General features: G+C 42.7%; 4 protein-coding genes and 1 long non-coding RNA gene across 14 annotated transcripts in view; 3 read left to right on the forward strand and 2 right to left on the reverse strand.

Moving 5' to 3' along the window:
- The window catches only part of LOC114797810 (IQ motif and SEC7 domain-containing protein 1-like), an 80,428-nt gene extending 71,740 nt beyond the window's left edge, over window positions 1–8,688 (forward strand). For 6 of the 7 annotated variants that reach the window (XM_028992955.1, XM_028992959.1, XM_028992957.1 and 3 more), the window contains 8 exons: window positions 199–338; window positions 1,191–1,220; window positions 1,430–1,555; window positions 2,001–2,100; window positions 2,334–2,495; window positions 2,987–3,166; window positions 4,663–4,712; window positions 5,801–8,688. In XM_028992955.1, coding sequence (XP_028848788.1) covers window positions 199–338; window positions 1,191–1,220; window positions 1,430–1,555; window positions 2,001–2,100; window positions 2,334–2,495; window positions 2,987–3,166; window positions 4,663–4,712; window positions 5,801–6,259 — 1,247 coding nt within the window. In that variant the 3' untranslated portion in view covers window positions 6,260–8,688. The remainder of the gene's footprint in view (window positions 1–198; window positions 339–1,190; window positions 1,221–1,429; window positions 1,556–2,000; window positions 2,101–2,333; window positions 2,496–2,986; window positions 3,167–4,662; window positions 4,713–5,800) is intronic. The other variant, XM_028992960.1, reaches the window with a different exon arrangement.
- A 109-nt stretch (window positions 8,689–8,797) lies between these two features.
- On the forward strand, window positions 8,798–10,926 carry gp9 (glycoprotein IX platelet). 2 transcript variants are annotated; one of them, XM_028992963.1, is made up of 3 exons: window positions 8,798–9,357; window positions 9,541–10,178; window positions 10,399–10,926. In XM_028992963.1, the coding sequence occupies exons 1-3, from the start codon at window positions 9,350–9,352 to the stop codon at window positions 10,446–10,448; spliced, it is 696 nt and encodes a 231-aa protein (XP_028848796.1). In that variant the 5' UTR covers window positions 8,798–9,349; the 3' UTR covers window positions 10,449–10,926. The 2 variants fall into 2 exon arrangements, with proteins under 2 accessions (XP_028848796.1, XP_028848795.1); XM_028992962.1 differs by having other exon boundaries at window positions 9,541–10,926.
- Window positions 10,927–14,605: 3,679 nt separating this feature from the next.
- Window positions 14,606–17,325, reverse strand: cnbpa (CCHC-type zinc finger, nucleic acid binding protein a). 3 transcript variants are annotated; one of them, XM_028992829.1, is made up of 6 exons: window positions 17,186–17,252; window positions 17,071–17,101; window positions 16,123–16,234; window positions 15,966–16,031; window positions 15,641–15,839; window positions 14,606–15,562 (listed from the first exon to the last, which is right to left on the reverse strand). In XM_028992829.1, the coding sequence occupies exons 2-6, from the start codon at window positions 17,083–17,085 to the stop codon at window positions 15,445–15,447; spliced, it is 510 nt and encodes a 169-aa protein (XP_028848662.1). In that variant the 5' UTR covers window positions 17,086–17,101; window positions 17,186–17,252; the 3' UTR covers window positions 14,606–15,444. The 3 variants fall into 3 exon arrangements, with proteins under 3 accessions (XP_028848662.1, XP_028848663.1, XP_028848664.1); XM_028992830.1 differs by lacking the exon at window positions 17,071–17,101 and having other exon boundaries at window positions 17,186–17,325; XM_028992831.1 differs by lacking the exon at window positions 17,071–17,101 and having other exon boundaries at window positions 16,123–16,270; window positions 17,186–17,242.
- A 531-nt stretch (window positions 17,326–17,856) lies between these two features.
- raf1a (Raf-1 proto-oncogene, serine/threonine kinase a) lies at window positions 17,857–24,710 on the forward strand. Its single transcript, XM_028992828.1, has 16 exons — window positions 17,857–17,972; window positions 18,471–18,680; window positions 18,785–18,897; window positions 19,237–19,339; window positions 19,420–19,577; window positions 19,701–19,793; window positions 20,321–20,474; window positions 20,879–20,903; window positions 21,024–21,133; window positions 21,231–21,348; window positions 21,424–21,508; window positions 21,603–21,779; window positions 22,146–22,389; window positions 22,780–22,911; window positions 23,228–23,362; window positions 24,052–24,710. The coding sequence occupies exons 2-16, from the start codon at window positions 18,495–18,497 to the stop codon at window positions 24,190–24,192; spliced, it is 1,974 nt and encodes a 657-aa protein (XP_028848661.1). The 5' UTR covers window positions 17,857–17,972; window positions 18,471–18,494; the 3' UTR covers window positions 24,193–24,710.
- On the reverse strand, window positions 18,408–23,027 carry LOC114797773 (uncharacterized). Its single transcript, XR_003750981.1, has 2 exons — window positions 22,777–23,027; window positions 18,408–22,486 (listed from the first exon to the last, which is right to left on the reverse strand). It is a non-coding gene; the product is annotated as an uncharacterized LOC114797773 (long non-coding RNA).
- Window positions 24,711–25,662: the final 952 nt, after the last annotated feature.

The following is a 25,662-nucleotide window of genomic DNA, read 5'->3' on the forward strand; positions in this document are numbered from 1 at the left end:
AGTGAATACATCCTAGTGCGCAATGGTGGGAAACTGGGAGCCAATTTATGGATTACATTTTCCTCTTTATTTATCAGGGCAGAACAGGTGTCATTTTTTAAATCTCCACGAGCATTTAAATCACTATTTTCCAATAGATCATAATTACTTGTGTGTGTAAATACATGAATGGATTCTCATCATCAAATCGTGCCTCAGGCGTGGATGATGGAGAGGACATCCCTCGGGACATGCTGATTGGGATTTATGAGCGCATTCGCAAGCGGGAGCTGAAGACCAATGAGGACCATGTGTCTCAGGTGCAGAAGGTGGAAAAACTGATCGTGGGGAAGAAGCCTGTGAGTATGACGTGCTGATAAATCTGGAATCATCACCTTTACATATTTTGTAAAACCTGATGGTACCATTCAGAATATCTTCAATCTACCACTCCTATCTACAATTTTTTTCAGTTAATCGATTAGTTAGCAAAATATAGGTTTAAATATTTTTTATATTTAATAATACCTTTTTAGTTTTCTTACGTAAAGCAGGGTTTACCAAATAAAGGTTGCCTGTTCTGTAGGTTTGACCGTTTTTTTGAAATACGTGACCTTAGAGTGCACCGCAGCCTGCACAATGACCATTTAATCAATAATGGTTTCGATAATTGAGTTTGTTTGCCGTTCAGCTTGTACATGGTGTGTTTTGAGTTGGAGAGGAAATGTCATGGTGAGGAAAGGTCATCTGTGAGGATCTAACTCAAGGTATCTTTAGATCTCAGGGAACCTTGACAGTAGTTAACTGCTTGTTTTGTCCACTGAAAGATGGACTGGAGAATCCAAAAGTTAAGAAAAAGAGTTAAATCTTAAGACAAGTCCTGGATATGAGTCTTATTTCTTTTCCTTCTAAATTCCTATATACACAAATCCTAGTAATGTTTAACCTGTTATGTTCAGTTTTTTTCAGTAGGTAGCTATTGAGCATTTGTGTCAGAACTGAATTCTGTGTATAAACTGATACTTTGTCCTACCATGTGATAGGAAGTCAAAGTCTCATTTGAATGTTTTGCAATACGATTGGTTTACCTGTACACTGCCTCCTCTACACTTTAGTGAAAATAAACTCATCATAATAAACTCATACTGACTTATGTGACAGAATGGCTTTTTATTACTCTCAGTGACTTGAAATTTTCTGTTCTATTGCAGATTGGGTCGCTTCATCATGGACTTGGATGTGTAAGCATTAATGTTCTTTTTTCACACTGTACTTATACACTTTTGCACAAGGTCATTGTATAAATTATTACAAAAGTTCATTACTGTAATATTCTGAGGAATTGTACAGATGTGTTTTAATTCTGCAGTTATTGAGCTCATTTTACCATGAAAAGATGATAAAATACATGATTTATTTCTGAAGGATTTTATCTCTGGTTTGTCTCCAGGTCTTGTCCTTACCTCATCGCCGACTGGTGTGTTACTGTCGGCTGTTTGAAGTGCCCGACCCTAACAAACTACAGAAGCTTGGCCTTCACCAGCGGGAGATCTTCCTCTTCAACGACCTCTTGGTGGTGAGGGCACCTTCACTTCTTTTAAAGTCAGCGATTTTATTTCCAACAGGGGTACTTGAGTTGCATCACAGTGATTAAAACCGGAGGCCTGGGACCAGATGTTCATTTAGACTGAGATGAAAAACCTGAAGCAACAAGTTCATTTCAGGAGTGACCCAATGAAATTAAAAGTAACAAGGATTATGTTAGATGCGTTATACTGCGTCACTGCAGGGATGGGGTGAATTTCAAGTAAAAAATAAAACAGTACATCTTATGCTTATGTTAATAAAGAATTCAAAATTCTTTGGTTCTTTTGAGCATGTGCACAACCTCATATTTTTGTTTACAATATTTACAATAAAAGTGCCATTGCGGCTGTGTATCAGAACTTTTTTATGCATGATTTATGAAATAAAATCATCATCCAGTCTGAAAGAGAAGAACTGCCTTTTTTGTGCTCCAGGTGACCAAAATTTTCCAGAAGAAGAAGAACTCTGTGACCTACAGCTTCAGGCAGAGCTTCTCGCTGTACGGCATGCAGGTCCTCCTGTTTGAAAATCAGTGTAAGTGCCATGGAACACACAGCCTCTGTGCTGCCTTTCCTCACTCCGAGTGGCCAGAGTAAATAGAGCTGACCTACATTTTACACCCCTAACGCAGTCAGCATCAACTGGATCCAGCCCAGACGGACTGTGACACATTGTTTACAAGTGTATCCCAAGAGCGTAGCTCTAGACCCTGGTTTTGTTTGTATGGGACAGTTTAAAAGGCTAAATCTGCACTTGCATTTCTCCAGATTATCCTAATGGAATCCGGCTTTCATCAGCCATACCAGGCGCAGACATCAAAGTGCTCATAAACTTTAATGCGCCCAACCCCCAGGACCGCAAGAAGTTCACAGACGACTTGCGAGAGTCCATTGCAGAGGTCCAGGAAATGGAAAAATACAGGATAGAGTGTAAGCTTGCTTGTGTGTAAATGAGTGTGGTGTGGTCCTCATTATTTACTGTGCAGTGTTAATGGAGTGCGAGAAATATTCATCATGATTAACAGTGGAGGATAATGAATGATGACATAGGAATTACTACATAGGGAATTACTATCTCAGCCATATGTCAGATAGACACATAAGAAAATATACTTCAGATATATTGAAGTATTATTGGAAGTTCCTCCTTTTTACTACCAGTAATGTTGACTGGGGGGGGTTGTTTATTTTTTATATTAAAAGGAAAGCTCAGTCAATGATAAACAAAAATCCCCCCCCAAAAAAACTACACTTTTTTGTAGGTGCTTAGTTCCTATAACCTGGTCTAAAAATGCACTGGCACTGAGATTCCAAATTACAATTCAAGTACGTATTTGACCTAATGTGTTAATAATTCTATTCTGCTTGTTTGTAAATGTCTCTGTTCATGTCTGTGTGCGTTACCATGTAAACACATACAGCGGAGCTGGAGAAACAGAAGGGAGTTGTGCGTCCCAGCATGTCCCAGAGCATGTCTGGTCTGAAGAAGGAGGCGGGCAACGGCAGCATGAGCCGAGCGTGCCTCGACGACACCTACGCCATGGGGGAGGGACTAAAGAGGAGCGCGCTCAGTAGCTCGCTGCGTGACCTCTCGGAAGCAGGTGAGCTCATGGAGCACGGCTCAGTGGCATGCCCTCCACCCTCCTGTCACTCACATCAGTGTTCAGCTCTAAATAAGGACAGTGTGTAAAAAATGACTGCGGTTTATGTCAGATTTACTGTAGAATATATGTACAGTTTTACTCATATGCATCTGATGACTTGTCAGTATGTTTCTGTCTGTCGCGCAGTCTGGTGAATATGCATTTGACATTTACTTTTCATAACTGTGATTTTATGCCTGTATGTTTCCATTTTCGTCTGCTCTATATTGTTTCTCATAACGTGCTACATGTCTTCCCTGTTATCTGATATTTACACGTTTATTCTCGTTTTTATCTCAGCTACTTTTCACTGGTCTGATTTCTACATGCACATCCCATCTGAGCTTAACTCTGATCTGATTGTCACTTGATGTAATTTTGTCACCATGGCCAAATCAATGCATTCAATTCATAATGCAAAATTTGAGTTTCACTATTGGAATTGTTAAATGCATGCCTGTTCACATACACAATGAATATTGGCTTTTTCTAAATTAAAACAATTATAACAACAACTACTTTCTACAAGTGACCATGTCTCAGATCTCAGTTTTTGGTCAATTGGTCATTAACGTAAATGAAATCCAGTTATTGTCCAGATCATGCAGGGTTCATGTGAATATTTGTTTGTTTATTTACATTTATGCAAATTCATAAAAAATATAAGTTAGCCTTTTCTTTCTTGATTTCTGTTTTTATTCCATTCATGCTGGCCCGGTGTTGCTATATATTTTTATTAAGGTCATATGTGGACTTCGCAGTCCAGTATATGGGATGATTTGTTCTCAGCGTGTATTTTTAGTGGATGGATTCGTTCGTGGTGTTGTCACAGTATGGAACAGTCTGTGTGTATAAAAGTGTCCATATGTCATTGGCTTGGAGTGTTTTGGTCCCAATGAGTGCTGATGTCCTGTTTGCCATCCACACCCTGCTAGCAAGTGTTTCTCTACGTCTTAGCTGTGCAGAAGCATGGTTGTGGTCACTCTACATTTTTGTGACAGCATTCAGCTTGCGTACTGAACAAATGTTGAGTCCATACACTTGGGGTTACCTTTCTAGATTTTTGAGGGTTTTCAAGTTCAGGATTATTACTTATTACATTAAAAAGCTGTATCTCAGAAGGTGGCAGTCAATAAGCTCATCTAACATAGATGCTCTGCATTTAACTTTGAACTGATTAAAGAAAACCAACAATATCCCCTTTTTGGCCCTTTTCAGAATTGTGTATTTATTTAAAATTCTATTTTGCGTAGCTTTTTTGAATACCACTACCAACAGAGTGCTACTGATGGCAACATAGTTATGCCTGCCTATTCCCAATTCCCAAGAAGTACCCTTCTTCTGACCCAGGAGGGCTTTTAGTGTGCTTTAGCGCCCCCTAGAGAAGAGGGATGTAATCACCCATCAGGTCTAACGTCCATCTCTAATCTGCTGGTATTGCATGTTTCGGGCAGGCAAGCGGGGGCGTCGCAGCAGTGCAGGATCACTAGACAGCAATATGGAAGTAAGTAGGAAGCAGTGGATGTCTAGTTGCTCTCTCTGTGATGATGTGCCCTGTCCAAACTATTTTTCCCCCCTTGCACTTTATCTGCTTCATACCGCAGTGGATTCATTTGTTATGTATTTCTTTCTTCCTTTCGGGGTTTATTGATGCCTAACTTGCCTGCCATGGTTACATGCATGCATGGGCTGCTTGCCTTTGAAGTTGGGCTTGCCTGCAAGTGGATGATCTGAGAGAGGTCATGTGGTGATTTTTCCTCTCCTCTTTATACAAGCATGAACTTCTGCTAATCCCACTTTTCTGTTTACAGCCTGCCATTACCCCTTCAGTTCTGTCTTTTCTTTTACCTGACTGACCTGAACCGATGAATAAGTGAAAATGCTGTCCGCACAAATACAGCTTGATAATGGTAATCAAACCAAGTGTTTAAACCTTTTTATTGCCCTCCTGTTGTTGCTGTGACCTCCTCATGTCTCTATGAAAAGACATGTTGTCCCTCACTGCTGACAGGAACTGTGGTGTTCCTCAGGGAATGCCACTGGAGCCTTTCAGATTTCATGTGGATTTCATTCAACCTTTCTCATACCTCATTTTTCATACCTTCATGTGTTAAGTGTAAAATGGGAAATGACCAAAACCATGATGATCATGTCATGTCACCCCCGTCCCTAGTTTACAAACCTGCCAGAAAAATGAACTCTGAAACAGGCTTTGGAATAGCACAATATGTGACAATATTTAATTTCTTAAAGATTCAAGGAAGCTGAACAGTAGTGTATGCTGCCAAGTTGAATGCTAAGCTAAAATGTAAAGTTTGTGTGTCAATTAGTCTGCATGTCAATTTTCTGCACTGGTCTTTTCTGACAGGATGCATGTCACACTTTTCTGTCGATGTTGTCTAATATCAACTCTCTCTTCAACAGTATTGAAAAAAATATTTTTACAATTATACTAAATCATATTGGTGGCATCGAGAAGCATTTGCATTGTTAAATATTAGTGAAAATGTTCATTTTCAGATCAGACCCGATGTTCGTTATTGCTTGACCGATGCACTGATAGCTGTGTGCTGGCCTTATTTTTTCCCACAGGGGTCCATCATTAGCAGTCCCCACATGTGTGAGAGAGTCACCTCCAGCCATGAGTGTTCATCTCGTGGCCTTCAGTCCATCCCCAATTCATCCTCACTTCTCGGAACACTTTTTGGCAGCAAACGAGTGAAGTCTTTCTCCCAGAGCCACCAGCTGCCTCCTCCTCACCCAATTCACCCGACTCTTATATCTCACACACCACATCCTGATAATCTGCACCATATGGCACGACACGGCGAACTGCCCCAGAAGCCCCCACCATACCACCACCACCATCACTATCGACCTCCAGCCCATAGTCAGCGCACACCAGGACTCCACTACCAGCAGCACGCGTCTCACTCCAAACACCCAGGCCTCGGACATCCGCACGCCCAGCACGCCCGTCCCCACCACCACGCCCAGCAGCCACCCTCGTCCTCCAAACCCAAACACAGCGGCATCAGCACTGTGGTGTGAGAGAGGCCAGCTTCTCACCAGACTCAACCTGCAGGTATGGATGAAGACTCCTGTTCCAAGGATGTGTTCTCCTTCGAGTTCTCGCAGCGTGCAATGTCCTGTCCCCCGGTGAAATGTTCATGTCTCCACAGGGTCACCATTTCATTAGTCCCCCCCTTCAATGATAATAACCAGCCAAGACATAATTTCTTTTCTCTTGTGATGGCATATTTTGGTCTTCTAAGAAATGCTTTGCCTACTTGTATTAGAGCGCTTGGATTTTTATTCATGCTGTTTACATGTTGCTCACTGAACGATGTCCATTTCACAGTGACTGGACCTAAAACAATAACTGCATAGTCCGTCACAGTAGTTGTTGTAGTACTTACTGTATTTACTGTGGATTACAGCTTTACATGTTGTCTCTTAGCAATCATAATTAAATGTGCCAATTATTAATGCATAATCTATTTAGAGCAGACTGCTTTGTGTACAGTATATTGTGCGTAAAGTATTTTGTAGTATAAAGGAAACCATTGTTCTGTAACAATTGTTCTGTAATAATGTACAAAGGCTGAGTTTTCAAATATAGAATCTATATCAAATATATTTGAGCAACTTTAGATTTAATTACAGTTGAGAACATTGTAGTACATTAAGATTACGGGGGGACAGATATAGAGATACATCCTGACTGCTGTGGTACAGTGAAGGTATAAAGGAATTATAATAAATATTCTGTAATTATTCTGTTTTGAAGAAGGGAAACTTTCAGGGTAACATGTCAGAGAAAAGTCGAAACAGCAGGACTTCTTGTTGCTTCCTTTTTTCTCTGATTCCCTCCACAAGCTGCCCAGCTGACACTTTATTACTTTTTACTTTTATTGAGTGAAGTCACTGCATTCTGCATTTGTGTGTTTGTTTGATTTTGTATTATTAGTTATCAAATTAGTAAAATATTCAGTATTTCTTATTAATTTCCTCTTTCTTTATTTTTTTAACTTATTTTTGTAACTGTGCACAAAATCTTACTGGGTCAGTGACTGAAATGAAACAAGAAATGTTGTTTTCTAATAATGTAATTTTAATTTTTATCTGCATATGTGCAATATGTTTCTATCAATTTTGTGAAAGAACTTGCAGAACAAGTGAACATTTGAACTGTTCCTACTTCATGTTTTTTTTTTAGTTTTTATTTGGGGTTACTCTCATTTTACTAGTGGCTTATTAATATGTAGGTCTTCTCAGTCAGTGCGAGCCGTTCAATCAGAATTCACCAGAATGTCAAAAAAAAAACTGCTTGGGTGCTGTTAATGTGAGGCCTGTACTGCTGTTCTAATTTATTTGCGAATCAAATCAGTGTTAAAATGATTTCAAAGTGCAATGTAGAACCTACGTTTTCTCACACCATGAAAACCTGTGTGGGGTCGGTCATAATGGGCTGTCCGTACAGAGATTCAGGAAAATGGTTCCTACTTTGACTTCATATGAAATATGTCCACTTCAGGAATATACACCTGCAGTAAAAACTGCAATACCATGGTATTTCTACATGAGCACACAGGTTTTCCAGCATTACTGAACTATTGATATTAATACTAAATAAGTAATATCTTAATAAGCAGAATACCATGGTATTAAAGAACAAACCATTTTGTCAGAATTCAATTGTTTTATTTACATTTTGGTAAAAAACAAAACAATATCATCCTAATATTTTGAAAAGGGTTACAGGACGTTGCAGATAAATGTGTATGTCTGAGAATTATTGTTTTTTTTTACGTTACGATATAATGTTGGATAAATCATGTGTATATTTACTGACCTTGGACTGATGTCAGCAGCCATTGTGTCTGATAAGATACCCCAACACTGCACTGCATGTGAGAAATGCATCTTATCTCCTCTTCACTGTGAGCCAGCAGAATCTCGAGACTGTAAGACTTTTTTTTTTAGTGCTTCATTTCCCAGTGATGACTTGATAGTGCAGTTCCATATGAAACGGTGTGTTGAAGAAGTCTAGCATGCATTTCTGTAATGAATGCTGCGTGTATCCCTCCATGTTCCACTTCTCTCTGCCTTGTGTAAATCATTCGAGAGGAAGAGGCTCGGCTCATCAGGCGGGAAACACACAGTGATCTGGACCAAGTGTGAGAAGGGAAAATGTAAATAAATGCATCATGTGTACACCCAGATCCAGATTATAGTCCCATCTCCACTCAGGAGGGGAACAAGGTCAAACTTTGAGTCCAATAAGACGTCACAGAAACAGACTGTTAACAGGTTCACTGCCTGGCACTCGCACCCTGGGCTGCTACTGTTCTCGTGGAAAAACGCCTGTTCATGACATGAAGGGAAAGAGTTAATATGCATTATGTTTAGTATTGGTCAATAAATGTTAAACATCAATTGTGATGATGTTGAGAACGCAAAATAAACGAATATATTACTATGGTGTTAGCTTTCTTCTATCTGTATCCTGCTGTGTTGGGCTGGCACCCCGCCCTGAGTGACTCCAATATCTAGGATTTTCAAAGAGACTTTTTCCATTCTCTAAAAAGACCCCACATCTTTTTCAACTTGCAACATGCAATGGAGCCTTTAACTTCTGCACACCAAGAATCATGGACCTCTCCAAACTACGTAGTATCCTGATTACCTGGCAACCTGCTTGGTGCTTCTTTATGTGACACTGAAAACAGTAAATCTTTACAATCCTTACAATAATAATTGTAAAAAACATTTTTGTTGCGTTATATTTATAGAATTATACAGTCTTTACAGTTTTCTACAGGAACAGTCACATTTTAAACCATCAAGATCATCGTTTAGGTGCTGAAAGATATCTAGTTACGCTGATGATACCCTTATCTCGCTTGAACAGAGGGGTCTTCCTAACGTCACATGACTCAAAGCCAGTACTGCTGGCAGCTGATTCGCTACCGCGGCCACTTGAAAACGCTACTGATGGGCGCAAACTACACAGAGATGACCGTCTTTATGAGTTCAAGTAAGGCCGGCACCGGAAAAAGCAGCATTGGGTTCATGGCTGTGGTCATCGATGCTGACTGGGACCGAAACAGCCAGTGGCCTCTTCTGCCCTAATTTTACATGGGAAGGTAGGGGACAAATAAATCTCTCAGATGGCCCTGACGTGGTGACCTATTTCTCCCACTGGGCCCTAATCTGTTTCTTTTTTTTTTATGTGTTCCAATCTCTCTGAGCCCAAGGCACTTGTAGAAAAACGTTAAACCGAGTTGATCATTTCTCATTTATTTGTGTTGCCTTTTTCCCACATGTAGGATGCTGCTTTGTGCAGGGACTGTGTTCTTTCTCCTCCTGGCCACTGCCGACGGGGAAAACAACCCAAATCCCTGTCTGTGTTCCAGGCTGCTGTATTCCCAGTTGAGAATGGACTGCAGCTCCAAGAACCTGGTAGAAATGCCCTACATTTCTCCAGATGCCACCGAGGTCCTCCTGCAGGACAATCGTTTGACCACCGTGCCCCCTGGGCATTTGGACATGCCCAGGAGCCTGAAGATGGTCAACCTGTCGAGGAACCCCTTCCACTGTGGGTGTGGAATTCAGTACCTGTGGATGTGGTTACACGCAAACAAGGAGGTAACTGTGGTGGCCACATGTGCCAGTCCTGGTGCGTTGGCAGGAAGGGCCATCAGCACCCTGAGCCACTCCGACTTCTTCTTCTGCTCCATGGATTACCAGTGTTTTGGAGGTCCGTACGAGGTCTTCCTGGGATGTATGTTTTGTCTGCTGATTGTGCTCCTCATGTGGAATCTGAGGCTTGCAAAGAACTCAACGTTCATACTTGGAATTGATGAGAGACACGCAGGATTTGAGGCAGAATCCCTCCGGTCCATGAAACCGAAGCACAGGAAGAGGATACGGAGCATCGAGAACAGCAACTCCATCTTTGTGAGCAGTGAGTTAGAGCAGCCATTACTTGGAAACATGGAAATCCTCCCACAGATCATCGAGGTTTTACACCAGACACACAACATAAAGATTAAAGCAACATGACTTTTTTTTTTTTCATTGTGCAATTTTACAACTATATTCAGTTAATGATGATGTAAAGAAACCCACATCACACATCTACATACAGTATATAAATTTAATAATCCCACAATTTTTTGCCACAGTTGCAGGTGAAGGCAGGCAGAGAAAAAGCCACAATTACAGTGCAAAATAGAAACCGACCACCATTACAAGACCAAAGAGACACACAATGGCAAATAAAACCAGAAAACAACGCTGTTATGGCCCAAGAGTCTGTGAGATTCATTTCCATTCTTTTCAAAGGAGCTGCACAACCACCCAGCTCATTCATTTTACTGGTGGTCTTACATAAGGCACAATGTTTTTTTCTCCTTTTCTGATCATAACTATTATGGTAGAAGCACTCTATAATCCTAATGATGTCATTATGGCACTGCATATGTACTTGCGATCATGTGTATAAATGTAAACATACAGATTACATTTTAATACTTTACAAGACTGCACTGTATGTATCTGTATATTTCGGCATCACAAAACTCTATCATTTTAGATGCATTTGTTGTAAACATTAAAGGCAGGATGCCATAGATAAATAAATATGTATATGTTATTGTCCATTACCTGGCTTTTAAACTGATACTGTAAGCCTGTAGAAGATAATAAAGTCACCTAATGCATTTTACAGATGTCCTGGTTTATCCTCAAGATAATGACCAATTCTGTTCAATGTCCAGTTTTTTTCTTTCAAAAAAATGTCTTGTGACATTTTTTTTGCTGCATGATTTTGCTACAGTAGTTTCGTAACCTTTTACTTCATGTTATAATGGCTACCTCTTTTTACACAGCAGATTTACCACACAAGGGGTATATAACACTTCAACAATTTCACTTTTAATGCCGAAGGGGAAAAGGAAAGGAAATTTCTCAGACAGCAGCTCCTCACTATGAAACAAGGCTTCTCTTCTGGGTCCTAGAGCCAGTTAATTACCAGCCAATCAAAAAAAGAAAAGGCATACAAAACCAATCAGCCAATCAGAAAACAGCCCTTCAATAACGCAACACAACAACCAATGAAAAGGTACCCGGGAATTCTTCACATTACTCTGCTACTTGTAATGAAATCTTGAAAAAATGGCCGAACAATGATGCACATCACTTCAAGCAAAGAGTAAGTCATCTTTTGTTTTAATGTTATAACAAATTCACGATTTGACACAAACAATGACAACTTGACTGCTGTTAGAGTATGTTATAGATAATTAGCATTGGTTTTTCAATGCTGAGTGTCTGTAGACTAAAACTTTGTGGTAGGAAGTAGAACAGCCTATGCAGTGCATCTGGAAAGCATTCAAAGCGCAGTTGTTTTTCCATTTTGTTATGTTACAGTCTTATTCCAAATTTCCTCACAATTCTACCCCATAATAGACGGGCATGTGCCTTTCCAAATCATGAAAATTAATCAGAAATAACTAAAAAAAACTGAGAAAGCACATGTACATCACATATATTCACAGCCTTTGCTAAATATTTTGCTGATATACCTTTGTGTGCAATTACCGCCTCAAGTCTTTTTAAATATGATGCCGCAACACGGGCCAGTTTGGCCCATCCCTCTTTACAGCACCTCTGAAAGCTTTCCCGAAGCCACTCTTTTAATATCTTGGCTGTTTGCTTAGGGTCATGATCCTGCTGAAAGTTGAACTGTCACCCCAGTCTGAGTTCAACAGTGGAGCATTCCTGCAGCCCACAGTATGAAATAAATAAAAGTATAACTTAAGTGCAGTGATTGTCATTGTGATACACAGCAGCACAGCACACGGTGCACACAGTGAAATGTGTCCTCTGTATTTAAGCCATCACCCTTGGTCAGCAGTGGGCAGCCATGACAGGTGCCCGGGGAGCAGTGTGTGGGGAAAGTGCTTTGCTCAGTGGCTCCTCAGTGGCACCTTGGTGGACCGGGATTCGAACCAGCCACCTTCTGATTACGGGGCCGCTTCCTTAACTGTTAGGCCACCACTGCCCCAAACTAGGCCACCACTTCATGCTTCACTGTAAGGATGGTATCGGCCTGGTGATGAGCGGTACCTGGTTTCACACCAAAGACCAGCAAGTTTTGTTTCTCATGGTCTTAAGTCTCATGGTCTTCTCATGGTCTTTGCCACACTCCATGTGCCTTTTACTAAGGAGTGGCTTCCATCTGGACACTCTACCATACAGGCCTGATTGGTGGATTTCAGCAGACATGCAGTTTCCACTCTGGAGCTCTGACAGAGTGACCATCAAGTTCTTGGTGACCTCCCTGACTAAGGCCCTGCTTCCCCGGTCGCCCAGTTTAGGTTACTGGCCAGCTCTTGGTAGAGTCTTGGTGGATTTGAACTCCTTCCACATATGGATGATGGGAGGCCACTGTGCTTATTGGGACCTTAAAAGCCGCAGAATGTTTTCTGTAACCATCCCCAGATTTGTGCCTCAAGATAATCCTTTCCTTTGACTTCTTGCTTGGTTTGTGCTCTGACATGAACTGTCAGCTGTGGACCTTATATAGACAGGAGTGTGTCAATACAAATCATGCAAATCAGGTCTCAAGGATGATCAGGGGAAACATGAAGCAATTGAGCTCAGATTTTGAGTTTCAAAAGGTGGTGAATACTTATGTACAAGTTTTTTATATTTAATACATTTGCCAAAACCTCAATTAAACTTTTTCACTTTGTCATCATGGGGAGTTTCTGAGCAAAAAAAATTATTTAATCCATTTTAAAATTGGGTTGCAACAAAAAAAAAAGATTTTATTTGCCATTGTGTCTCTTTGGTCTTGTAATGGTGGTCGGTTTCTATACATTACATTGCTCAAACTGAACAAGAGTTTTACAATCTAATGCTGTATTATTCTGTGGGGCAGGGTGTTTTATTTCATTTCTTATATCAGCAGTCATTTGTCAGTAAGCTGATATAGAACAGCTGATATACAACAATTTGTTAATAAGGAATTGAAATAAGGAAAAACAGTTTGTTAATAAGGAATTGTTGGATACTTTGACTTTGGCTTTATTTTCTTTTATATCGTAATTTTTGAGTTGGACCATACAGTTCAGAAATTGGTACTTTTGTGGCCAACTGTGCTTAGAAATGTTTTATGGGGTGGTCTGAACATAGTTTGCACATTATCCTGCCTATAAACAACTAGTGCTGTCGAAAGTAACTAAGTAATATTTACTGAAAGTAAATTTTAAATTGAGTAAATTTTTTACTCAAGTATTTTTTTAGATGGGATCTTTAACTTAGAATTTAAGCAATGTAAAGATACTTATGCTTTTCAGCACTCTTTCCACCTCTGTGCGTAGGCGACGCAGCACGCTGCTACTGTGCTTCACTCAGTTGACAACGTCTGAGCATAAGCAGTCACGTGTGGAGCGGTTTCAGCTCCTTTGTGACATGTTGCAGGTCCAGAAACCTCGTTAAGCACCTCAGTGTAAATCACAAGACAGAACATGGCGTTTATGATGAGCCGAGCTGAAGGGGACAGGTACATTGTATTCATTATATAATTTGAAACACTCTCATTTACCAAATTTTGTATAACGTATCGGATCAGTATCATTGACACCAACCTGAATTTTACTTGGTATTGGATCAGAAAGGATATCAGTGATATTGCAAATTACTACACTGTATTGCTTTTTTGTGATTTCTCTGCTCTCTGCCATTTTGTCGGCCTTGTCTTTATTATGCAATAATAAATGTGTAATGTGTTTGTGCCATTTAACATGTCAGTGCATTTGATACGTAAAACATTTATATATCTTTTGCTGCTGTTCAATCTACAGCAACCGATCGCAGGCAAAAGCATGTTTTCCATTACATTTAGGCAAAAGCCATTAAAAATGTCAGTTAAATGTGATTTTCTTTGTCCCCTGGATGCACAAAATTCAGACTTTAAGAAAATGTTATATATTAGCTATACACACCCAGAGCAAAAACTCCTGCACCAGAGTAGCGGGCTCTACAACTGATGTACTGTACCAGTGAAATTTTGGACACGGCTTTCAACGGACTTTTTAAACTGTAGGTTGGCACGTCAGACATATACACAATAAAGAAACTCATAAGGAATTGTGTTCCTCATACAAAAAAAAAAAAATCATGGTTCAGTGGTTGTCAGTATTTATTTAAAATAATTTTAAAAAGGAACGCCCATGAAAAAACTTTTGATTGGTACTGTATGTGCCCAATTTCATTATTTTTGCCGATAGAAACCAAAGAATTGTAAACAGCGCTTTGCACCACTGGTGCTCAGGCCCTTAAATGTGAAGGGAAAAAAAAAAGAAAAAAAAAAAAAAAGCAGAATTTACACTCCGTCCTCCTCCGTGTTTATTGATAGTTTAAAATTACATTTTTTATATTCTAGGACTTTAATTGCATTTTTCCTCACGACTTAAAAACAGTACAAGCAAATTATATTTTTACAGTAGTCTTTGTGATATTGTACAAAAATAATATTTTGATTTCTGTGAAAACATTCTCCTTTTCAAATAGCTGCGTGTGTCACTAGTCCTGCTATCATGTGTTTTTCCAAGGTAGAAATTCAAAAATTTGTTTTTTTTTTTGGAAAATTCAACCTTGAACATTAAGTCAAAGTTATAAGCAACAAATGCTTACAAAAAAATAATAATAATAAAAAAAAACCCACATAGGATTTCCAATGCCAGCTTTATCAGTGTTACTTGCCACTAAAGCCCCACTTGACTGGATGCTGCCAGCAGGGTTCAGATGCAGATGGATACTTTCAAACCAACTTTTTTTCCCAACTTAAATGACAAAAAAGAAATTCAAACATGGAAGTACAGACGTCCTTAACTTCCATTTCAGATTGCTGAGGTTCCTCGCAGAGCTCAGAGGTCCAGTCCAACATAGCACTTGTGTCCAGATCATCTCTGCACACCAGTGGCATGGAAAGGGGATCTTTAACAAAGCATAATTCACAAAAACACCTCTACCAAACTAAAACATCTTGTATTGAATGCAGAATGATTTTTCCTACCCCTTTCATCATTTTACATGGTCAACAAGCTCACTGGCCTGGGACTGGCCTCTGTCTGCCAACCTCTGGCCAAGGAAGAGGATTCAGAGAAAATAATATCACCAACCATCAATCAAAAAAAAGGAGGGGCAACAGAGGTAACTGATTATGCTGTGGCTTCAATAGGGCATTCCTTTGCCAAGTGACCGCTCTTTCCACAATTGTAGCAGTTCACTTCACTGGCCTTGCTGCACTGCACTGCAACATGACCAATCTCTCCACACCTTTAAAAAAAATACATAATCAAAATCAAGGGGATGAGGAGGGACCTTTATAAATATGTGCAATATTGTGTCGCTTACCTGTAACATTTCACTTTATCACACAATTTCTGGATGTGACCAAAACCTCCACACGAGTAGCACTTCTGCTCATTGGCATGATCGCAATCGCGAGCCACATGGCCGGCCTTCCCACAGTTGTAGCAGCATTGCTCACGCTCCTTCTTGGGCTCCTTGCAGTCCCTGGAAATATGACCACTTCTGTGGCAGTTGTAGCATGCTAAAAATGGACAAATATTTTAGACAGCATAAATCATTACTTTTATGTTCTTGTTCAGAAGACAAAAAAAAAAAAAAAAAAGTGACTCAAGAGGTACAAAAAAAGAAAATAAGAACTTAAACCAACCATCTTCAGTCTGTTCACAGTCCCTGGCAATGTGGCCTTGTTCACCACATCTGTAGCAGAAAAGGTCTGCAACACAACAAATATGGATAAATGCCAATGATCTCAAACCCATGAACACATTCAATTAAGACCTTCTTAGAAATAATAATGCTTGTACCTTTTCCTCTTCCCCGACCTCTGCCACGACCTCGTCCAGCATTGGGACAATTCTTGACCCAGTGTCCAGAGCGGCCGCATCCAAAGCACTCGCTGGTACTCATTTCCATTGTCTGCAGACAAACAGGATCAGGTAAAGTCACTACAGGCTAGTAAAAAAATATCTATTTTCTTTTAGTATTATTTCAAGTGCATAAACATATACATGGAGGGGGAGGGACTATATTTACCATAAATCTAATTTAAAACACACTAATATATAATTTATTACTGCCAGCCAATCCCCTAGCAACATCAATAATTTCCTAATTAAATGATAATGGTGCAATTTTGGGCTACGCAAGTGTGCGCAGACTTTAAAGAATAAGTTTAGTTTTATATACATATAAGTGGATAAAAACGTGTCTGCCGACAGAACAGCTGACTACAGTGGAAGTGTGGGGTCCCGACGACACGGATCACATGGCGGTGGGGGTGAGCCTGCTAGCATCGGGCTCGGCCGCAGCCTCACCTTGCTAGCCAGCCACACGCCGCCCCAGCCAAGGCGACTCGCTACGGGCCAGAAAGCACTAGAAAGGCTTCTCGGTCTACGGAGGGCAGGCTGCGCGTCGGCAGCGACGGTCAAGTGGTCTTGTGGCCTCGAGCGCGACTCCGCAAACGCGCGGCGACGTGGAGCCACGCCGCCGTTAGCAGGAAAAACGTGGAGCAGCTAGCAGGCTAGCCGCGCGCTAGCATCCCGCATTCTGCTGGGCCGCGACGCCTGAGCCGCAGATATGAAGCGTCGTTCGGGCTCGGCGGGCCGGTGGCTGACGCCAGTCCACGCAGCGAGGGCTTCTCGGTGCGGGAAACGAGCCTCGGCGTGTTAAACGCGGGCAGAAGATCGAATTTAACACGCCGCTTTCCCGCGCGCAGGCCACAAAACTACCTGAGACGCGCCTTCGGGACTTACGTTCTCTCGACACATGCATGTCTCCGACACCCTGAATATCCAACAGAAGCGGTCAGAAAGCGACCCAAAACGCGCATTTTGCCCAAATTAACTCGGCCCAGAGTGCAATACTCACCTTTGTAGACTGCCTAGCTAGGTGACTCACTGCTGTTTACTCCTCCTCTCGCTCTGACGTCACGCGGCGTTCGCGCATGGCACTTGGGAGCCGTGGCCGACCAATCAGGGAAAGGCCCTTTTAGCCAATCACGGCGTAACTTCGGCGGACATCGCCTCCAAAGAATGGCAAATCGTTGAAAAGACGGTGGCTAAATCCCGCCCATCTGTTTTCTAATAATATAACTAATAAAAAAATAACATATGGATTTGTTGCAAAAGCCGTTTTAATGTTATGAATTAGCATTGAAGCTCTTCATGATAATCTGCGTCATGTTGGCGGTTTAGAGGCACGAGTCTGTGGAATAAAACTGTCCAGAGCTTTTATACTGTAGAATAATAGAGGGGGGTGTAAAGTAAATTAATTAATACACGTTGATCTTTAGAATTAAAACTGTCAGTTTGTCAAACACTGTAAATATATATTACATTGCTGTTATATTGATTTTAATACAGACATGCAGGGTCATTAAAGTGTTTTTTGACCATAACTAACATTGTAAACTGCGAGGTTAAAACTTGTACGAGACATAATTACTGCAAAGTTTAAAAAAAACAAAAAAAAAACAACGCACACATTCATATACATTCATGCATTCTGAAAGTGCTAATGAGCGGGATCCGGAGCCAGTGTGATGATGTCATCGACTCGCCACTTCTCCTCCAAGTTATGGCGGATCCGAAGTTCCCAGCTCCGCTCGGCAGGAGCCCGCTGACCGCGCCGTGATCGCCGGATCGCCGTTCCAGCGGTGCGGTCCCTTCCTCCCTCCCTCCCTCCCTCTCTCTGTCCCTCTCTCTGTCTCTCTCGCTTTTCCTGGGTAATTGGGCGAAGTTGGATCTTGCTGTGTCGGCGGTGGCTGGAGTTCGGGTCGGGCCTCCATTGTTGGAAAACGAGCAGGAAAAGCCTTTTATCTTCTGTCCGTCCAGCAGAGTTCAGAGGCTAAAAGCGGCCCGCATTTCCATCAGAGCAGAATAAACGCGCTGTACACTGTAATCTGGAATTGTATCCATTCCACTAATATATGTAAAGTCACGTATTTTATTATTATTATTATTATTATTACTTTGAATAAAGTAAGGGGGCCGGTTCATGAGCTTCAGTGCGTCGCAAGCTTGCAGTTTAACATCACAACAGAAACGTACTGTTATCTGTTCAGGAAACAGACCTTTAGCATCCATTTTGCAAGTAATGGTTTTTTTTTTAAATGATTAATTCGTTGTTCTTTGAAATTCTTTGCCTTTTGCAGGTTTTGGAACACTGGGATCTACCAATGGAGCACCTCCACGGGGCTTTAAGGAACCTTGGCAATGGGCTTGTGTTCGAGAGCCCCAGCACGTCTCCAGCCGGGGTGCAAAGCCTCTCCCGTCCGCTGCGTTCCTCGGAGAACAGCAAAATCCCGGATTCCCGGACCAGCAGCACCATCCGGGTTTACCTCCCCAACCAGCAGCGCACCGTGGTCAGTCACAAGCCACACTCTCACACGGCGGCAGCGGTCGCTGCATACGGTCAGGCGATGGCGGGCCTGCACTTACGAGCGTGTCTCTGTGTGTGCGGTTAAAGGTGAACGTCCGGCCTGGAATGACTCTGCACAGCTGCCTTATCAAAGCTCTGAAGGTACGAGGTCTTCAGCCCGAGTGCTGTGCCGTCTTCAGGCTGCACCCGGGTCAAAGGAGGTAAATGAACCCGCTTCACCACGACATCACTGAATAATTCATGATCCCACAGTTCTTTGTTTATCGAATCGTCTTTTTTCTTCCTGGTGAGGGTGATGGGTTATAAAAGCAGGGGACACATTTCGTTGTGTCACCGTGTGCTGTGCTGCAGTGATTCACATGATGTGAAGCTGTAGATTTTTTTTAAACGAATGTATGTACTTGATGTGACGTTAGTGAATACTCCCCATGTGCTATCGTGTCCACAGACACAGATGAAAGTTTTATTCATTAGGACAGTTATGAATGCTCAGTTACAATTAATAAATATTTATTTACAATTAACATGTGCGTTATCAGTAAAAAGTCTCGTATGGACTGGAACACAGACTCTGCTTCTCTCATCGGTGAAGAATTGCTTGTGGAGGTATTGGATCACGTACCCCTGACCACCCACAATTTTGTAAGTTTGTTCGCGGACCCTTTTAAAGTTGCTTTGCTTCGCCCGTCCTCGGACTTCAAATCTCCGGCTCTGCTCCTCAGGTCCGGAAAACCTTTCTGAAGCTGGCGTTCTGTGATATATGCCAGAAGTTCCTTCTAAACGGTTTCCGTTGCCAAACGTGCGGCTACAAGTTCCATGAACACTGCAGCACGAAAGTCCCCACCATGTGTGTGGACTGGAGTAACATCAGACAGCTTCTGTGAGTCTCCGTCCCGGGCAGTATACATATTACGTGGATTCTTTTGTCTCGTTCGGTGCAAATAGTGTTTACGTGATTTTATATTAGAAGGGTTGTGAATATCCGAAAATGTCCGTTTCCTAGTTTGTTTGCCACTCCTGGTGAAAGTGGTGGTCCGTCGCTTCCCTCCGTCTCATCACGGCGAATGCGGGAGTCCCTGTCCCGACTTCCCAACAGGTGAACCCTCTAACAAGCACCAGAACTCGATTTCACACCATGAACTCGATTCAGCATTAGAACGAGACGAGTTACGTGGCACAGTCCAACCCAAGTATCTGATCAATAAAAAATGGCAAAATGAAGAGGTCGTCTGGAGGGATGATGCAGCTTGAGACGCAGTAAAGCCTCAAAACCAATCCCTTCCTGACGTTTAAAATGGCAAACCAGCACAGGGTTTTTAACTGGAGCTTTAATAATGTTTACATTTACAGTATTTACCAGACGCCCTTATCCAGAGTGACTTGCAGTCAGTAGTTACAGGGACAGTCCCCCCCTGGAGACACTCAGGGTTAAGTGTCTTGCTCAGGGACACAATGGTAGTAAGTGGGGTTTGAACCTGGGTCTTCTGGTTCATAGGCAAGTGTGTTACCCACTAGGCTACTACTACCCTAATATGTGGACCAAGCCATAGAAATATTGACATGATATTAAGGCTGCGCTGCATTGGCGGAGTCCGGTATAAAACACTGTTTTTACCGTTGCAGTTCGCAGCACCGACACTCAACTCCTCACGCCTTTAATTACACCGTCCCCTGCCCTCACCCCGGCTCCGCCCTGTCACAGCGGCAGAGGTCCACGTCCACCCCGAACGTCCACATGGTCAGCACCACCGTGCCCGTCGACAGCAGCTTGATCGAGGTAGCAGCCCCGCCCGCCAGAGGGTGCTTCACGTCAGGCCTTTTATCTGTCTGTCCGTTCATCGCTTCTCTCTCTTCCTCCCGCACGACTTCGAGGCCGGCCCCTCGCTGTCCCCTTCTTCGCGCCAATCGGTCACTGCTGTTAATATGGACCTCCTGCCGCCGCCCTGCTTTCTTCTTCTGTCCTTCACACGCTCTCCTTTTCCCCACCTTCACCTTCTCCTTGTGTATTTGCTGTGATGTGGAGTAGCTAGATTACCCGAATAGCGCCGATTATGCCTGAAGAGTAGTAGGTATTGCACTTTTCTATTAGACTCCAGCTCAGCCTTTACACACTAACTGTGTCCTTTTAGCTACATTATGTTTTTTTTTCTCTTTGTTGTGTGTGTGTGTGTGTGTGTGTAGGATGCTTTGCAGGGTTATGGGTCAGGTAAGTCACATATCCCACAAAGACATGTTCTTAAAACAAATAGTATTCATCCAAAGAAATTGTAACACAATGTCATGCTAGCTGTCATCTTCGGTAGATATTATATCTTTCTCTCTCCAGCTGGAAGTTCTCCCAGTCAGAGTCCAACAGGCTGGTCCCAGTCCAAACCTCCAGCACCAGCGCAGAAGGGCCGGGCCGCGTCCTTCAGCTCTCAGGAGAAAAACAGGATAGTGAGTAGAGAGAAGTGCGTTTCGGGGTGCGACTCGTGGCACGGCGCTGGTAACGCCTGCTTCGTGGTCGGAACCGGCCACGTCTGCTCCCCTCCAGCGCTCCAGGGACAAGCGAGATTCCAGCTACTACTGGGAGATCGAGGCCAACGAGGTGGTGCGTCTCTCCAGGATTGGCTCGGGCTCCTTCGGAACCGTGTACAAAGGGAAGTGGCACGGTGAGCGTTGCTTTTTCTAATCTCCTTACGCCGCTGCGGTGGGCGCGGTCGCCGAGCATTTCCTCTGTCGTGCAGGCGACGTCGCCGTCAAGATTTTGAAGGTCGCCGATCCCACGCCGGAGCAGTTCCAGGCTTTCCGTAACGAAGTTGCGGTATTAAGGTCAGAGACTTGCTCCACAATCAACCTCGTTTCCAGCATCGCGTGCCGCGCTGCACATCGAGATTCATATTGTTGTATTTCTCTGGCTCTGCAGGAAAACTCGACACGTCAACATCTTGTTGTTCATGGGATACATGACGAAAGACAACCTGGCCATCGTGACGCAGTGGTGTGAGGGTAGCAGCCTCTACAAGCATCTCCATGTTCTGGAGACCAATTTCCAGATGTTTCAGCTCATAGACATAGCCAGGCAGACTGCTCAGGGCATGGAGTAAGGCTCTGAACCTCTCACCAGGCATATTATTTTACATTTTAGTCCAATTTTGCTGTACGGCGACTGAGCACCGTTAACGCATGTGGCCCGGAGATGCTATATTTTCACTTTTTTTCTTCCGTTATTCCATTTTTAAGAACTGCTGAACACTATGTACTACGCGTGGGGCTTGTTTGCTAGTATAAGATCAAAAGGGTCTTCAGGATTTACATAAATATTTGAAACGAGAACTAAATCCTTGATAATTATGTGTATGAAGAATTCCCCTTTTGGTTGCGGAGTCATGTTTTCACAAATTAAAAAGTGACATGAGCCCAATGTTTGATACTGACTTCCTTCTTCATTCTGTGAATTCTTTTCTAGCTACTTGCATGCCAAGAACATCATCCATCGAGACATGAAATCAAACAGTATCCTTACTGTAACGCTTCTCCAGAGTTTACGATGGACCTCAGACACCACCGCAATGGACCTTGACACCACGTCAGATATCTTCTTGCATGAAGGCTTGACCGTGAAGATCGGGGACTTCGGCTTGGCTACGGTAAAGGCCAGATGGAGCGGCTCTCATCAGGTGGAGCAGCCTTCTGGATCCATACTGTGGATGGTGAGAATCATCTCCAGCAATGACTCTACCTACTCAGGCTGGGCTGCATCTCGGCCTTGTTTTACGCCTGCAGTCACTTCTCCTTCTGGCCTGTGCCCTGTTGTCATACGTAGGAGGAGCTGTTCTGTAAATGTGTCCCCACCTCTACACCAAATGCTATGAGAAGCTCAGTGTGTTAAAAGTTTAATATCGGCTCATTATCAGAAACAGATAGTATTGAGTTACTTTAAAAGCTTCATGAATTAGTACAAACCATTTTAAGGTTATCTTAGTTTGTCCAAGATGTTTTCTAAATCTACCGTATTTAGTACAACCTTAGTACAGATATTTTTGTTATTACTTTTTTAGAAACGTAATTTGGTTTTTTTCCTCCTCGTTGGTTCTCACCAGGCCCCCGAAGTCATCCGAATGCAGGACAACAATCCGTACAGTTTCCAGTCGGACGTGTATTCCTATGGCGTCGTCTTATATGAGTTGATGACTGGCGAGCTTCCCTACGCCCACATCGGAAACCGAGATCAGGTAAGGCCACAGACACGGGGTAGAATTCTGCCGAATGCATCGAACGCCCTGCGCTTTACGGCTGTGACGCTCTTTTTAGACACCGAGGAGCCGTGTAGCTGCAGCTGACGGGGAATTCTCCCAGCAGGACAGTCACCTTGGAGCCCCTGACCTAAATTTAGGCCTGTAATCCAATCTCCCCTGCGTCCCCAGACCACGAGACAAGCTGGCTACTCCGGAGCCTCCTTTCTATCTCTCTGTGGGCCGCTCGTGTGGGTGCTTGGATATTCAAACCTGTCTGGTCTTTGTTTTAAAAAATATTTGCTGTACTTCTCAGATCATCTTCATGGTTGGACGGGGTTACTTGTCTCCTGACCTCAGCAAGCTGTACAAAAGCTGTCCAAAAGCCATGAAGAGGCTGGTTGCCGACTGCAGCAAGAAGTCCAAGGAAGAACGTCCTCTCTTCCCTCAGGTAGCCCTGGCCGCTGGAACATGTGAGAAAGGCCCAGAATTACTGAGCAGAGCCCAGTGAAAATCTTCACCGTCCAAAAATGAGTAACATAACCATTTAACATAACCAAACATGAGAAAAGGGTCGGAAGCGACCACATTTCTCTGGGTTTCTGGGAGCTCATTGGCCGCCGAGATTTTGCTGAGAACAAGGGTTGTACAGAATGTCACGCTCCACAATTCACACTTTTACCCAGAAATGACAGAACAATCCAAAATATTGTCACCTACTTTCTTATAACGTTGTAACCACAAGGGCCTTTTAAAAGCGAAACGGATTGTTTTTGTCATCGTGAAACACTGCAGAACAGCACACGGTGACACGACGAAATGTGTCCTCAGTGGCACCTTACTCACTAGGCCACCACTGCCCCCATGGGGCGTGTTCCGTGCTGTAAATTTTGCCACTTTTAGCATGGTGACTGTTTGCCTCTGACTGACTGAGCTATATGAAGACCAATCAGTAAATCAGTAACCATCCCGTATAGTATGGTAGTCTGTCCAGCTACAACTGCAGCGCCATTAACATGGAAACATATGGACTTAGACCTTAGGCCTCCAGATCGGTCCGATGAAGGCAGACTGCCCACGTCCCTCCCTGTTCGCTGCAGTGACCCCGGTTTTCAGTGCTGTTCTCTGCATCGTTTGCAGATCCTGTCGTCCATCGAGCTGCTGCAGCACTCCCTCCCCAAAATCAGCCGCAGTGCCTCGGAGCCGTCCCTGCACAGAGCCGCGCATGCTGAGGACATCAATTCCTGCACTTTGACCTCCATGAAGCTGCCTGTTTTCTAGCACGAGTTTTCCTGCCATGCCACATAATTTAAGGGCTTGAACGGGGACGGATGGATGTCCTTGGAACATTCTAGAAGTCGGCCTTTAGATGAAGAGAACCCGCGCAGGAGAGGAGTCATCTGTCCTTGTTTGGGATGGGAACGTGGGTTCCCTCTACAGTATTTGGGTTCCAGGATGTCCGAGGACAGACTGAGACTCACCTTTCGTGCTTTTCAGTGCAGATGTAAGCAGCCCTGTTAAATGACAGTGACACTGCAGAATGTCTGACCTCCTTTAGAGCCATTTCGTGGTTTCATGGTAATAATCACAAGTCTTTTTTTTTTTTCTGCTATACCTTGTAAAGTTGTACTGACAATGAAGATAAGATGTGTTTTAATCTGGTCATTTTTATTAAGTTAAAGTTTCTTTATAATGTTACAGTGTAAATGTTACAGTTGAACTATGACCTTTGCTCCATTGTCTTGTTCTGTTCGGCTCAGAAGATCTGTGAATCTGAAGCTTTTCCTGTAAAAATAAAGTGCAGCACTTTTGAATGTCACAAGACAGTCTGGCTGTGCGTTTTTTGTTTTTTTTTATTATTGCAATTTAAGTGCAAATCCTTTTTTAAGACTCATATCTCAAGGGTGTGGAAGACGTAGAGTCTCGCCGCATCACTATGGTAACATAGTGGAATTAGTATTTTCCGGAACAGTTGGGTCTTAAATTGATTGATGGCTAGTTTGGATTCTCTGGATTTTTTAGCAGTATGCTATGTAATATGCGGTGTAATATTAGATAATTCCCTCATGCTACAGTAATACTACAAGTGAAGTGCTTCTTTATCACAATCGATCCGTAGGCGGCAATGTTGCGATTTTACTAAACAGGAAGATGATGATGATTTCATGATGCTACTGGAAAATGTGAACTGCGCAGGTCTTCATTTATGATAAGGATGTTTCGTAAATTTGTCCTTTGAGTAAGTTCCACGAATTACAAAATGGATAGTGTTTACTGAAGAGAACAATCCTTGGTAAGGAGGTTGTACTTTATACATTTATATGGGGAAAATATCCTCAGATGTGTCGTTTTTGCACAACCAGTCATTTTTGCACAAGCCTGGCAGCCAGATGTTCACGTTCTCTGCTCCATAGTAAACCAGTTAAGAGGTTAAAATGATATTTACCTGGTCGTCATCATGGGTTACCAATCCAAAGATGACCAGGTATTGGGGCAGGAGGCCATTTTACATTTGATCCTGGACTTATCAAGTCTGCGTGAAAATGCAGGCTGCTCAGTTGATCCTGTGTATTACCATGGTTACACCTCTATCATTATGGAACAGTCACTTGTTCAAGGCAACAGTGATCTTGTCATGTGCCGTGTGCGGGAGAAAAACATGGAGAGCATTCTTCAGACCACACCGACTGTTTTTAATCACAGCACGTATTCTTAAATTAGTGCTGAATGCTGGCGATATAATCACATGAT

Source organism: Denticeps clupeoides, chromosome 10 (assembly GCF_900700375.1).
Source record: "Denticeps clupeoides chromosome 10, fDenClu1.1, whole genome shotgun sequence".
NCBI lineage: Eukaryota > Metazoa > Chordata > Actinopteri > Clupeiformes > Denticipitidae > Denticeps > Denticeps clupeoides.

Excerpts from the sequence above, each read along its gene's own strand:
- cnbpa (XM_028992829.1), bottom strand. Across the intron at positions 16,032-16,122 it reads AGGTCGGGGAAGAGGAAAAG|ACCTTTTCTGCTACAGATGT; the intron begins GTACAAGCATTA and ends GTTGTGTTGCAG. Across the intron at positions 15,840-15,965 it reads CTGTGAACAGACTGAAGATG|CATGCTACAACTGCCACAGA; the intron begins GTTGGTTTAAGT and ends GTCCATTTTTAG.
- raf1a (XM_028992828.1), top strand. The coding sequence starts at position 18,495 with ATGGAGCACCTCCACGGGGCTTTAAGGAACCTTGGCAATGGGCTTGTG. Across the intron at positions 19,794-20,320 it reads CTGTCCCGACTTCCCAACAG|TTCGCAGCACCGACACTCAA; the intron begins GTGAACCCTCTA and ends TTACCGTTGCAG. Across the intron at positions 22,912-23,227 it reads ACATCGGAAACCGAGATCAG|ATCATCTTCATGGTTGGACG; the intron begins GTAAGGCCACAG and ends TGTACTTCTCAG.